Here is a 12,859-nt window from a genome sequence, read left to right as displayed (position 1 = left end):
CACATCTGCACATAATTTTCCTAAATTTTATTAAAATGTTAATGCACCTTTGTTTTTCTAATTAATTTTATTCTTAAAGTTATTTACGCACCCAGATGATGGCTCTGCGATGCGGGCGCCGAGGCTGCCCCTGTAGGAAGCCCCCCGGGCCGTGCGAGCTGGAGACCACAGGCAGATGCCCCCGCGTTAGGCCGCTCGTCTCCTCGGGCCCCTGACGCGGATGGGGTCCGCTCCTCCCCTGCATCGCTGGCCGCTCGCGCCGTCCTGGGTGCCCGGGAGCCCTCGGGGAGCACCTGCGGGTCCCTGGGCCGGGGGCGTGTCCCTGCTGCCCTCCAGCAGCGGCTTCGCGTGAATTGGGGATGTTAGTGGGAGGTGAACTCAGAAATTGTCCTCCACACTACCCGGGAAATTGAAAGTGTAGGAGGCCTGGACACATGCACTTTAATTTTATTTTGGAAACACAGTTAACTAACACATGCATGCTGCAAGTGTCCTTATAGTGCCTAGGAAACTCCAGCTATGGTAATGACCGGGGCATGGAGGTGGCTGGCAGGACATTCCAGGCCATGACCGCATTCCTGGCTCTAAGCCCTGTTTCACAGATGCATTCCCCTGAAAGGCAGTTGAATTAATTCTGGATGTTGAATTCCTATTGATCATCAGCATCCAAAGTGACTGTCAATTCAAAACAGAGTTTTCCAGAAAAGTTTCACAGCAATTCATTGATATTTCTTCAGCAGAGGAGAAAGAAATCCAGTGTTTTAAACAGAAAGGGAAAAATATCACTGCTTGTAAATGAATGAGACTCATAAAATGAACAAAACGAGAGCTTTCTATTGTTGACAAAACTGCAGTTATTAGTAACTTTAAGCAAGAGGTTGAAATAACAGGAGTTTTCTTTGTTTTCCCTTAGGCATTATGTGAAATCTCTCATCAAGAAAGGCGAGCCTCCAGGATCTGGTTTATCTCCCCTCACCGAAGGTGACGAAACAGCCACCATCAGCCTGACAGACCTGGGCCAAGTGACAGGGAACGTATCTCAGGTGGCTGCTGCTCTTGGTCGGCACAACCCTTAGTTATGAAAGATCTCTTCTCTTATGAAGTACATTGTGAAATGTATCATATATCCACCAGAATGCATAGACCACATCTGCACAGTATAAAAACATTAAAACTAACATCTCCTATAGCCAGCACCAAGGTTAGCAAATGGGGTATTCACCCTCTTGACAAGCCCTGGAGCCTCTTCAGGGTTGTGTTTCCTCTCTGCCGTTTGGATTTTGTATGAATCAAGTCCACACTTCCCCATTTTACCAATTGTTTATGTATCTATTAACAACTTATAGCTTAGTTTAATTCTCGTACTGATTTCTTTAAATGGGCTCTTATTGTGTTAGTTTTCTAGGACTTCTTTCACGTCACATCGTGTGTAGGAGATTCATCTCTTTTGCTTGTACGTGACTGGGTTATCTCATCATGTGAGTGGCTGCGTTTGCTGATTGTGCTTCTTGTGCATCGTGGTGTGTGGTTGTTCTTGCACATCTGTGCACATGAGCAAGCCTTTCTTCAGTTCCAGGTTCACAGGCTTCAGTGCTCGGTGTCTCCCTTCACCGGTTTTGTAAAACCTTAGCCCACGTGTCCTGCTGCACATCAGTCAGAGTGTGGTTGGTGGGGAATTCTGTGAAGCAGTGTGGCCTCCTGAGTTGGCACCATGAGACACTCAGCTCCACTCTCCACGGTGGGTGACCACTGCGGGGGCGGCAGAAAGTCTCAGAGGAGACCCCACAGGCAGGAGGCACGACTCGTGGGAGCAAACGAGGGCCTGGGGACTGGAGCCCTTTCACAGGCGTGGTGCTAAGATTTGCAGCAACTGTAATATAGTGTAGTTTTCTGCCTTCTTCTGAAGACTGTAGCATTTAGAGCTAACTGCTGGAGACCCCTGGGGCTCCCTGGCTTTTCTGCCATGGTAAGGGCCTCTCCCTCCTCGCGAATGTGACGTCTGGGTTCTCTCAACAAGGCCTCCAGTGATACATCTGGTCACACCACAACTAATGATAACCCTTCAAGAGCTCCCTTCTGTACTGGTTCACACCACAGGAGGGCGGATGAAGAGTTAAAACCTGTGTTTGTTGGGTACCTGGTTCCACGTGCTGCAATCATGCACTAAGAAGTCTTACTTCCACTTACATGCCTCCCCACACCAGTCTCACACCCCTGTCCTCTGCAGGAAACTTTATTTATGTAAATGCAAAAAGATGGATGGCTGGCTGGATGGATGGATAGATGGACAGATGGAAAGATGGATAGAGATGGATAGATAGACAGACGGATAGATAGAGATAGAGATGTATGTGTGTGTCTATGTATAGATAGATATATGTGTGAATAGATAGGGGAGTATATGTGTGTATGATTTTCACCCCCCCCATCATTTTTTACTCAAATTTTAACAATTAAAATGATTTTTCACTTAATATATTCTGGAGGTCATTTCATGTTCAGAAAGAAAGAGCACCTTCATTTATAAGCTGTATTACATTGCATTATGTGAATGAACCGTAGTTTATTCGCACCAGCACATGGGGAGGGATTCCTGGGTTGTTTCTGTCACCGCTGTGAACCATGCTGCTAGGAATGAATTTGCACTATGTTATTTCATATGTGTGTGCTTCTGTGTGCACGTGATAAATTCACTGAAGTGGGATTGTTTGGTGGAGAAGTAAAATTTCATCTGACATTTGTGTAGTTATCGCCAAACATCCTTCATGGTTAGCCCCGTGTGCGTTCACACTCAGAACTGCTGAGCCCTGGTTTCTCTACAGACTTGCAGAGGGTGTGGTCATTTATTTTTCAATTTTCCCAACCCAACAGGTAAGAAAAAGTCTTCATTTTATTTTTAATTTGCATTTCTCTGATTGTTCCTGCAATTGAACATCTTTCCACGTCTTTACTCACCATTTTTGTTTGAGCATTGCAAAGGTCTGCTCATGCGTTTTGCTTAATTTATCTTTGGGTTCTCTGTCTTTTGTTATTGATTCATAGATTTTTTTGTGAAATCCAGGTACTTACTCTTTATTAGTTACATCGTTTTGTAAAAGCTGTATCCAAGTTTGTATCTTAGCTTTTCACATTCTTTGGGCTTTTTGATGAACAAAAGTTTTCAACTGGATTTTTTTTTTGTAGTTTGAGGCTTTTATATCTGGTTTAAGAAATCCTTCCCTAATCTGAGGTCATGAAACTGTTTCTACATCTTCCAAAATGTTATAGTTTTACTTACATATTAGAAGTCTAATTCATTGGGAATTGATTTTTGTGTATGGTATGAAATGTGGAGTCCAATTTTATGTTTTTCGCATATAGACAGACAATTAATCACTTTGTAGGAATTCTTATGACAGTTTCAAACTTTACAGTAAAACCCCAAGCCAATGCAATATAATAGTACTTGTGACTGCAGTGCAGCACTGTAGATGCAGAGATCCCTGAAGGAGGAAGGGACTAAAATCGGGACTAAGGTGGGGTGCTCCGGGTCTCAGTGAAGCCGCTTGTTGGTTGGTTTTGCTTGTTTGCTGAGCGTGGGGCCTGGACTCAAAACAGGTGAGCAACCCTTTTAGAATTAATTGGAACGTGAAGACTAACATGTGAAATCTAGCAAGGAGAGTGGACTGACTTTAAGTTAACCTTTAAAACTATTGCATGTACTAGTTCTTAAAAATCAGAAATCACCCAGAAGATCGTCGTAAAAGCAGCTGCCTCCCCCCTGTGCTCAGCCCTGCCGGCCGAGGACACGCTCGCCGGAGCCCGCCAAGGCCTTCTCGTCCCCAGGCCTCGCTTTCCTCGCCTCCCGCTCTTGGCGGTTCAGCTTTTGGTCGAATCCACGTTCCAGCTATGGAGGGAGTGTCACCGCCGCATTTCTTTTCTTACACAACGTCGTGTACAAGCGAATTATTGCATTTTCTTCCCCTGTTTGTCTTTCCACGTCACATCGCTAGGCCTTCCCAAACACTGGCGAACTAAAGTCCCTCGGAACCCCATTCTTGCGCGGTCGCCCCGTAACGGGACGTGCGGGAATCCTGCTGCTTTTCCTCCCTCGTCTTCCTCTTCCGACTGCCTCTGTCTTGCTCCCCCAGCGGATTTCCTGTTTCCCGGAAGCGATGTTCTCCTTTCTTAGTGTACACCCTAACTGTGGGGCCGTGCGCCATCTCTCCTTCGCTTAGAAGGGGTGCAGGAAGTAAAGATCAGCAGGGCCCGACGCCCACCCCTGCCTCTGGGCTGCCCCCGCTGCATTTACGGCTTGGCAGGATGGAGAAATCCAGTTGGAACACTGCTTCCCTCAAAGTGTTGAAGGTCTTGTTGGGGAAATGGAATTACAAGCAGAATCTCCCGCCAGCCCAGAAAACCTCTCCACAACAGTAGAAGAGAAGGAAAACCGTTTTCTCATTGAAAAGCCTCCGTTTGGACGGCCCCACAGCTGCGGCATCTCTCCCAGGTGCCCCAGGTAGACCGGGCCTGGGCCTCAGTATTTGTCCTAAACTCACCCGGGAATCGGGATAGCCACGGTGTTTACTGACTGCCTGTGTTCCAAGGAAAAATGCACTCACCTAATCTCTGAGAGGCCAGGGCCTGACGTGAGATCGGGGCCCTCTTCCTCGACTGCAAAGTTGCCAAGAGGCTCATTCAGCTTTTAAAAGATGTGCATATATATGTCAAAGAGGCAGAGAAAGAATTCACAACTACACGTTTTCTAAAGTAAATGCTCTGATAAAAAGGGGAGGGAGTGTCTTCTTTTTGTCCCAGGGAATTTTTTTTTCTTTTTTGATTTGTAATTTTCCCTACATCCTTTCATGCCTCACTTTCTACTTCTAAGTGGAGCCCTGGAGATGCAGACGGCCTCTGGTTTGCTGTCTATTACCTGCAACTCTTTCCTCTCTGGAAAGTTTTAGGACCTTCTTTTCACTCTTGCTGTGATGACATTTCACAAGGCTGGGCCTAGTCCGGGTCTCTTCCATGAGCTGTGCTGGCTACCAGGAACCTCACAGGCCTCACCTGGGGCATACTCTTTACTCCTTGATGGTTTCTTCACACCTTCTCTGCCTCCTGGATCTCTTATTGGAGGACCCCTTCCCCCTTCATTTATTCTCTAATGTGCTTGTTTTTTTCTCACTTATTTTACATCTCTCTGTCTTTTGTATCAACTCTACCTTCTAATCCTTCTGGATTTGTTATTTTAATCATCCTGTTTTTAGTTTCAAGAGCTTTCTCTTGTTCTCCTTTGTTTCCTTCTTGGAGCAGTTTCTTATTTGATGGATGAATGTCCTCTGTCCTCTCTGATATTACTGTTGAAACATTTGCTCCCTGCATCACTGTACCTGCAGTCTATGACCCTCCCACCTGCTGACTGGCTTCTTTCCTGCAGGTGCGCATCTTGCCTCAACGGCCTGGTCCCTTGGTGTAGGGTCTACCTGAGGAATCCAGGCTCCGCCGAGCTGCTGGGCCCGGGCACTGCGTGCCCACTGGTGGCTTTGCCCCAGGAGAGTGGAGCACGTGGACGGCCTCACTCAAGGTGGGCGGTGGGCTCCCCGTGTCAGCCTCGGGCCTTTTCTCAGGCTCTGGCTCACTTCTCCAGTTGTGGGTCCCCTCATCTCGCTCGGGGGCGGTGGGGTGGGTCTCGGGGATTGGCTGGGGGTCTCCGCGCTGCCTTCCTCTGCTCGCCTTCCTTTCCGTCTGCCCTGTCTGAGAGTCGGCCCTGGAGACGGCTGCTTTCGTCTGTCCACTCAACAGCTTCGGAGCCTGTTGGCACAGAAGGCAGCGGCGAGATGCCAAACCGGACGGGATGGGGGGAGGCCGTGGGAATTTGTCTGCGTCTTCCATGGCCGTTCAGCCCACCCCCTGTTCTCAGAGCCCTGCAGGCACCCAGGAGCTCTCTTCCCGTGACATTCGCTGTGTTTATCTCTGCTCCGCCAGTGGCTCCATCAGCTCTACGTCAAAAAGCTGTTCACGTCACTCAACCTGTCCTTACAAGTTTATACCATAATATCTTTTACCCTCATTTAACTGTGTTCCAGAGAAAACAGTTGTGCATCTAAATTCCATTGCGTAAAAGTTGGAAGTTGTACACCTTTATTTTGCCATGCTTCACTGTTAAAATATTCAGGAACTATTTCTATAATTTGAAACTAGCCTTTCTAGTTCCTGAAAATCAATTGCCAACCATAGTCTCATTAATTTCCCTGTATTAACAAAAGGTGCCTTGTACCAAGAAATATATCTACTCAGGGATATTATTTTTTAATTTAACTTTTGTTGTAAGAGTTAAGCACTTAAAATCAGATATTCTGTGTCTTAATGTCATATTCTTAAACTCTCTGCCAATTATTTAATTAAATTCACATCTTTGGGATTTTAAGGTTAAAAACTTAAACTCTCTGCTTTCTTGTATATTCTTAGTAAATATTTGGGGAAATGTATTTCTTCAGTGTTTAAAAAACTCTATTAACTCTTTAAAACCTTTGGCGCTATAGGTGGTTGTGAGGTTTTGTTGAACCAGCAATGATTGTTGACTCCGTTTCTCCCACTCCACAGGGTAATGTGCCTTCACAAGCGGTGCTTGGAAAAGGTAAATTCACTGTCTCCTCATGTTTTTCTTTTCACAGACATCAAGGCCCAAAGGGGTGTCTGCTTCTTAGTAGAGCTGCCCTCGGTTTTCCTGGCTCGGTGGCTTCTCTTTAACATCTCCTTTGACTTGTGGCGTCTAAACTACTCTGGGCAGATCAGAGTGGGTCATCTCACTAGTTGAATTCAGACTTAAAATCAGAATAAAAGTGGCTCTGATTACAGGCCCTTAAGTAAAGTGCAGGTTTTTATGTCCTCACATTGTGATCGAGACATTAAACCATTGGAAATCTATCAGCTCCTGGGTTGACTAAGCCTTTAATCCAAAAAGGGTTAGTGGCATGTGTCCACAGAGAAGTGTGGCTCAGGAAGTCCCCGTGAATTACCGACATTGCCCGATACATGTAAAGCGAGTCTGCGGGCCACTGGCTGGGGCTAATTAGGCGGTGAACTGCAGCGTGATCCCAAGCCGGCAGGTGTCTGCCGATAGCAGGTAGCGAGCGCATCAACTGGCTAATTCAGGTCATAACTGCGGAAAGCTCCAAGGAGTGTGAGCACACTTTGTGAGGCGATTGCAAAGCGCCCAGTGCACCGTGCAATGCTCCTTGTGAGTGAACGGAGCTGAGGTGGGACGTGCCTCTCTGAGCCTCCGCGACCCGAGCCCGTGTGACAATGATTGTCTAGTCGGTGCTTTCCTGAAAACAGCCCCCGTCCGACCCCCTTTCTAGTTCTCCGTACTTTAGTAGACTTGCCGTTCAGCAACGCAGCTGTGGCTGACACTCGTGTGCTTCCTCCTGACTAGAGGAGCAGGCAGACCCCGGCGTGGGGGACACGGCCCACCCCGAGGGGCTCAACTACCAGGACCTGGTCAGCCAGACCACGGCCACCCAGGAGAAGTCCCAGGAGGAATTCGCAGCCATCAACACCGCTGTGGCCAAGGAGCTCTGGCTGGACTTCGAGGACTTCTGTGTGTGCTTTCAGTAAGTGTGACGAGAAGCGTTTTTGTGTATTTAATAGAGTGGTTCAGCCAGCTACCGATGTTTAACTATCCTTCAGAAGCATAAGTCAGTATTAGCCTGGGGTTAGTATAACAGCAAACAGAAGTTTTATGGGGAAAATGGGTGAGCTGATTTTCCATGTTATACCTAACAGCCAAACCAACCTCAGTCCACTTTCAGCTTTTCCTCAGATTCATTTGATGATTAGGATGAGGAAAATTATTTTCACTGGGATCATTTTTGTCTCTTTAAAGCAACTAATTACATTTGGTTGTTATAATTTTTAATCTTCCTTTTCTCTTTGTCATGTTTGACTATAATTATTTTATTATAAGCAATTTAACAAGTAATCTTACTCTATTGAGTATAATGACAGTAACCTGATATAAATGTTTTTTTTTCAGAAACATATATATTTTCCATAAGCCAACTTCATATTGCCTTAACTTCCAGAAAACAGAATTCAAGGTAAATTATGTCCTCTTTTCCCTTCTTATAATTAAATATTTGATAGAGTCAAGTAAGTGCAAAACACCTTCAAATTTCCCAAGTGTTTCTAAGCTTGTAAATTAAAATTATATATATTTTTAAAAACTTAATTTTTAGGGCTCCTAGTAACCCCTTATCCACACAACAAGCACGTTCCCCCCAGCTCATGCACCAGGCTGTGTGGTGGTGCACTGGTGCACGAGGTCACCGTGAGAGGGCCCGACCTTGGGCAAGGACTTAGCCTCTCTGTGCCTCAGTTCCTTCGTCCGAAGGTCGGGAAAGCACACGGGACGAATGGAGGGCTTGCTCGTGCAGTCCCGGGCGGCTCTCGGGCAGGGGAGCTCTGGTTCTGCTCTGCCCTTTCTCTCATCTCTAAAGCGAAGCCACAGCTCGGCGCCTCTGGGAGCCGTGGGCGCGTTTCTGAAGACGTTGTGGAAGGAAGGGAGGGAGGATTTGTTCCACACACTGCCCCGGAGAAGACCCTTCCTGCGTCCCCACGAGCCTCCCCTGAGCCCCCGGGAACTGCTCCTGGAGCCCCGTGGGGTCTTCTCCTGTCACTGACCCTGCAGCGGGTGGTGGCCGAGCCCAGTGGCCCCGTCACCCAGGGCCACGCGCTCTTGCTGGCGGCGGAACCGCGGCGTCGGGTGACCGACCTCAGCGACAACCGGCTGTTTCTGCAGTTCTCCGCCGAGCGCGTGTCCTACTACCTCTTCGTGGACAGCCTCAAGCCCATCGAGCTGCTGGTTTCCTTCTCCGCACTCGTCCGCTGGGGAGAGTCCGGAGGTAAGAGGCTGGCAGAGAGGAGGCGACAGTCTCAGCGCGAGGGACGGGGGACGAGGAGCCCGGGCTGCGGGTGGAGGGGCGCGTCCCCTCCCGCGTTCTCCAGGGCAGGCAGGCCGGGGCCTCACGGCCTCGGAGAGTTTGGTTTGCTTGTTTGGTATTAACGTAAAAATTATTTTTCAGATTATCTTTTATAACATTTATGGTTCATTGTTCATGTTTAAGTCATTAGGTCTATCTGGAATTATTTTGTTATAAAATGTGGTGTTCAAATCCAACTGTTTTCTAGATTGCCATCAGTTTTCCCAATACAATAGATTGAATTACGCATCTTTTGCTACAATGATGGTATCTTGATCACACATTAGAGTTCATTGTGCACTCAGACGAGGCAGGAGTCTTAAATGCCCAGCGGATCCCTCTCTACTGCTGTCCCCACACCCCGTGTCAGGCTGGCAGGGCTGGCTTCCCTCCCATATTCTTATTTTCCAGAATTTTTCTGGTAATTCTTTATCACTTATTTTTCTTCACGAATCTGTAAGAACTGATTTTAAAACATTTCCATTATTTTCCTTGGCCAAACACTAGCTTCACAAAGGCACTAACTTAGGGGACTAGGAGGGTGTGGTGGCCCCTTCTCTGTGGCCCCGTGGGTCAGGGGTCAGTGCTGACCTCCCCGAGCTCCTGGTTTCACACAGCCTCGGGGGCTGAGACCACTGCCCTGTTCCTCAGATGCCCCACTCGGCTCCTACACTCTCCCACTCGGCTCTGCCACCCGTCGCCTCCTGGGTCACTTCTCCACCCTCAAGCTCCCCATGTCCTCCCATAGTGTTTAGGATTCAGCCCCCTGTGTAGGGTGATTTACAGGGCCCCACAGGGCCTGGCCTCTGCCCATTTCTCCAACCCAAACTCACTGACTCACCCTTCCCACACCATCCCTGCTGTCCTGGTCTGCTCGTCATCCCCCACCCTCTGGCTCTTGTCCCCCACCCTCTGGCTCTTGTCCCCCACCCTCTGGCTCTCTCACCCCCCACCCTCTGGCTCTCTCGTCCCCCACACTCTGGCTCTGCTGGACCTTGGGGACAAGGTGGCAGCCAGTCCTGTGGCCTGGAGGAGCTCCCCCAGATATTCAAGCAGCTTGAGACTTCACCTCACGTCCCTTCACCTCCTGTGACTGCCCTAAAATGCTCTTTAAAATTTCATCTTGAGGGATATTGCAATTGCTGTCATTGGTAACAGAAGTGATGATATTCTACAATAAAATGTCTGTCTGTCTTCCCTTTCCTGGTTTCTTTACCTGAAGAGGAAAATAGGACAGGGAGGAAGATGTGGGAACCCTTGAGAATTATTTCCAATATTTATTTAACTGGAGCAATTTGGTTTTATGAGCATTTTAAGAATATCCCTAATTTCAAATTATTAGTAGTATTTACGTTGTTACTGGGTCAAAAAATAAACAATACCCTTGAAGTCCAGCTTTGCTCGTACAGTTGCATTTTAATACTTCTCCCCTTTTCCCGAAGCCTTAACAAAAGACAGCCCGCCTGTGGATCCTGGGCTCCTCACAGCGGAGGCGTTTTCCTGGAAATCTCTGAAGCTGCGCAGCCTCGTTCTGAAGATTCACACGTACGCCACCAAGGCCACGGTGGTTCGCCTGCCCGTTGGGTGCGTCATGACTTCCCTTTTCCCACACTAAGAATTTTTTTAAGGCTTGCGAACCGTGGTGTCCTGAGGAAATACATCATGGGCTCTGTGGGATATTGCTTCTGAAAGTGATTTCACAAAGCATGGGTATATGGTTGTGATGCTTCAGAAAAATAATTTCATGGGAGAATAAACGGAGGAGATGCAGCGCACTGAACCCCCTTCCGGAAACTCATAATGGTCAAGCATTCTGGGGACTTCTGTAGTAAGGAGTACTGTTTAAACTTGTTTAATGCAGCACTTCCTAAAATTAATTGATTAAAAACCCTTTTGTTTACTTGTAACTCCTTATATGCCTTAGCAAATCCATGATTTCATTTAAATGCAGTTTGAGAAACAGCATTTTCCTCTACCAAACTACAGTTTTTCCTGTAATTTTTTTGTTAGATTTTATTTTTAATTAGGAGAAAACAAGCTAAACACAGCACATTTTTCATTTAAAAAGTTCTTCATTTTGATAAATAAAATTCAAAGCATTGCCTCATATTTTAGATGAAATAATTGCTTCCACTGGGTGTTTTTTCCAAGACCACTTACGTCTATTTTAAGTGATTAGTGAAAAACTATACCTCTTGGGCAAAAAGCAAAGCTTTAGCATCAAAATTGAATGCTAAAATAACATGTGGCAGGCCTCAGATGTTCCTAGAAAATAACAAATTTAAAAAACCCCTGAATTCTCACATTTGCCCTAAAAATTCTGGAATGTGGAGATTCTCCAGGAATTCGGTTCCTTTTCCTGAGTGCCCGACGGAGGAGCTGACCAAGGATGGGGCAGTGGTGGACGCGTGTGTCCACGTCCGCCGAGGGCCTGGCCTGTCGGCGGGTGTGGACGTGCTCTCCGCCCGGAATGCGGGGAGGTGAATGTCCCTGCCCAGCGTCCTGCAGCCTCGTGGGAGAGGCCCAGTCGACTTTCGCGGGATGATGCGTTTATGGGAAAACGGCGGTGAAATCACTTGGCAAACTCCAGAGCCCGACACCAGCATGAATTATTGTCACTGTTAGGAAAACATGGGGACTCGTCTTTGCTGATGTGGATGTGGCGCTGGGGGGAGGGGAAGGGATTTCCCGAGTGTGTGAAAGTTTGTCATTTGATGCAACTGCTTGTGTCCTGCGTGGTTCTGTGATCTCTGAGGGTTCGAACTTTCAGGGTGAGTCCAAAGGTCTTTATCCCGCCTGGGATATCTTCAAGTCTCCACTGATGTTTGCCTCGGTGTGGGCTCGAGTCTCCCCCAGCAAGGGGCAGAGGCAAGGCCCCGACAGAGGGGCTCCTGGCGCTCATGGAGTGTCCCCCCCAGGCGGCACATGCTGATCTTCACCGCGCACTCCCCGATCGGACACGCCATCCACGTCTGCAGCATGGTGGCCTTCGTCGTGGGCGATGAGGACGTCGTGCTGCCCAGCTTGGAGCCGGTAAACACCCCAGCAGCTGCACGAGGAACTAACTTCTCTTTAACCAATAAGTAAAACTTGAAAGATTTACTTGCATCTTATTTTCAAAGATTTTGAACTAAACCATATTTCCATTTTGTATTCAATGTACACTTTTTTTTTTTTTACCTTTATTAAGCGTATTGTATGAGAAATCCCCAACTGCAAACTGCACGTTACACAGCCTCCACCCTGTGGGGCCCCGACTATGAGATGATGTTACTCTGTCCAGTGTCTGCCTCTGTCTCTGCTCCGGTCAGTCCCCTTCTCGGCCAGGATCACCTCAGTGTGGGTCCCGCAGCATCGTGGCCCATCGGGTGGAAGGATTCAGTACCGTCCTCGTTAACAGTTTCAGATTCTGATCTGATGCTCTTTTCACCCCTTCCTGGGCCTCGGGAACTGGAGTGTGAGTCCCCGAAGCTGGGGCGGGGACTCAAGGGAAGGCCCATCACTTCTCCTCTGCCTGCTCTCTCCTCTCGGCCATCCTTGATTTTCCCCTTTCCTTTGTCCCGACAGACTCTGAAAGAAGAGAGGAGGTGACCAGGGCTGGAGTCTCCCAGGGCTCCTCTCCTGGCTTCAGGGGTCTTCAGTGGGGGGGGGGGGGGGGGGCGGGGCGGATGTGCACATACTGGGGGCAGATTTGTAAAGGGCCTTCCCACTGCATGGTTCACCCTCTGAGCGGCACGGCCTCGTGCTGAGGAGATCCTCCTGCTCCCACACCAGGGATCCTCTCATTCCCGTTGATGGGAACTGCGCACTCAGGCTGATGGGATCTCTCCCTCATGTTGGTGGGATCCTCTCACTCATTCTTGCTATCTTTTCCCTTTTGTTGGTGGGATCCTCTCCCT

General features: G+C 48.1%; 1 protein-coding gene across 6 annotated transcripts in view; it reads left to right on the top strand.

Moving 5' to 3' along the window:
• The window catches only part of ADGB (androglobin), a 211,555-nt gene that overhangs the window by 108,229 nt on the left and 90,467 nt on the right, over nucleotides 1-12,859 (top strand). For all 6 annotated transcript variants that reach the window (XM_037842491.1, XM_037842492.1, XM_037842490.1 and 3 more), the window contains exons 13-19: nucleotides 914-1,043; nucleotides 6,583-6,616; nucleotides 7,415-7,592; nucleotides 8,015-8,078; nucleotides 8,780-8,882; nucleotides 10,403-10,544; nucleotides 11,879-11,993. In XM_037842491.1, the coding sequence (XP_037698419.1) occupies nucleotides 914-1,043; nucleotides 6,583-6,616; nucleotides 7,415-7,592; nucleotides 8,015-8,078; nucleotides 8,780-8,882; nucleotides 10,403-10,544; nucleotides 11,879-11,993 (766 nt within the window). The remainder of the gene's footprint in view (nucleotides 1-913; nucleotides 1,044-6,582; nucleotides 6,617-7,414; nucleotides 7,593-8,014; nucleotides 8,079-8,779; nucleotides 8,883-10,402; nucleotides 10,545-11,878; nucleotides 11,994-12,859) is intronic.

The sequence above is a fragment of the Choloepus didactylus genome, chromosome 7, assembly GCF_015220235.1.
Source record: "Choloepus didactylus isolate mChoDid1 chromosome 7, mChoDid1.pri, whole genome shotgun sequence".
Lineage (NCBI taxonomy): Eukaryota > Metazoa > Chordata > Mammalia > Pilosa > Megalonychidae > Choloepus > Choloepus didactylus.
Note: the sequence above shows the minus strand (reverse complement) of the source record. Positions and strands in the feature narration are given on the sequence as shown.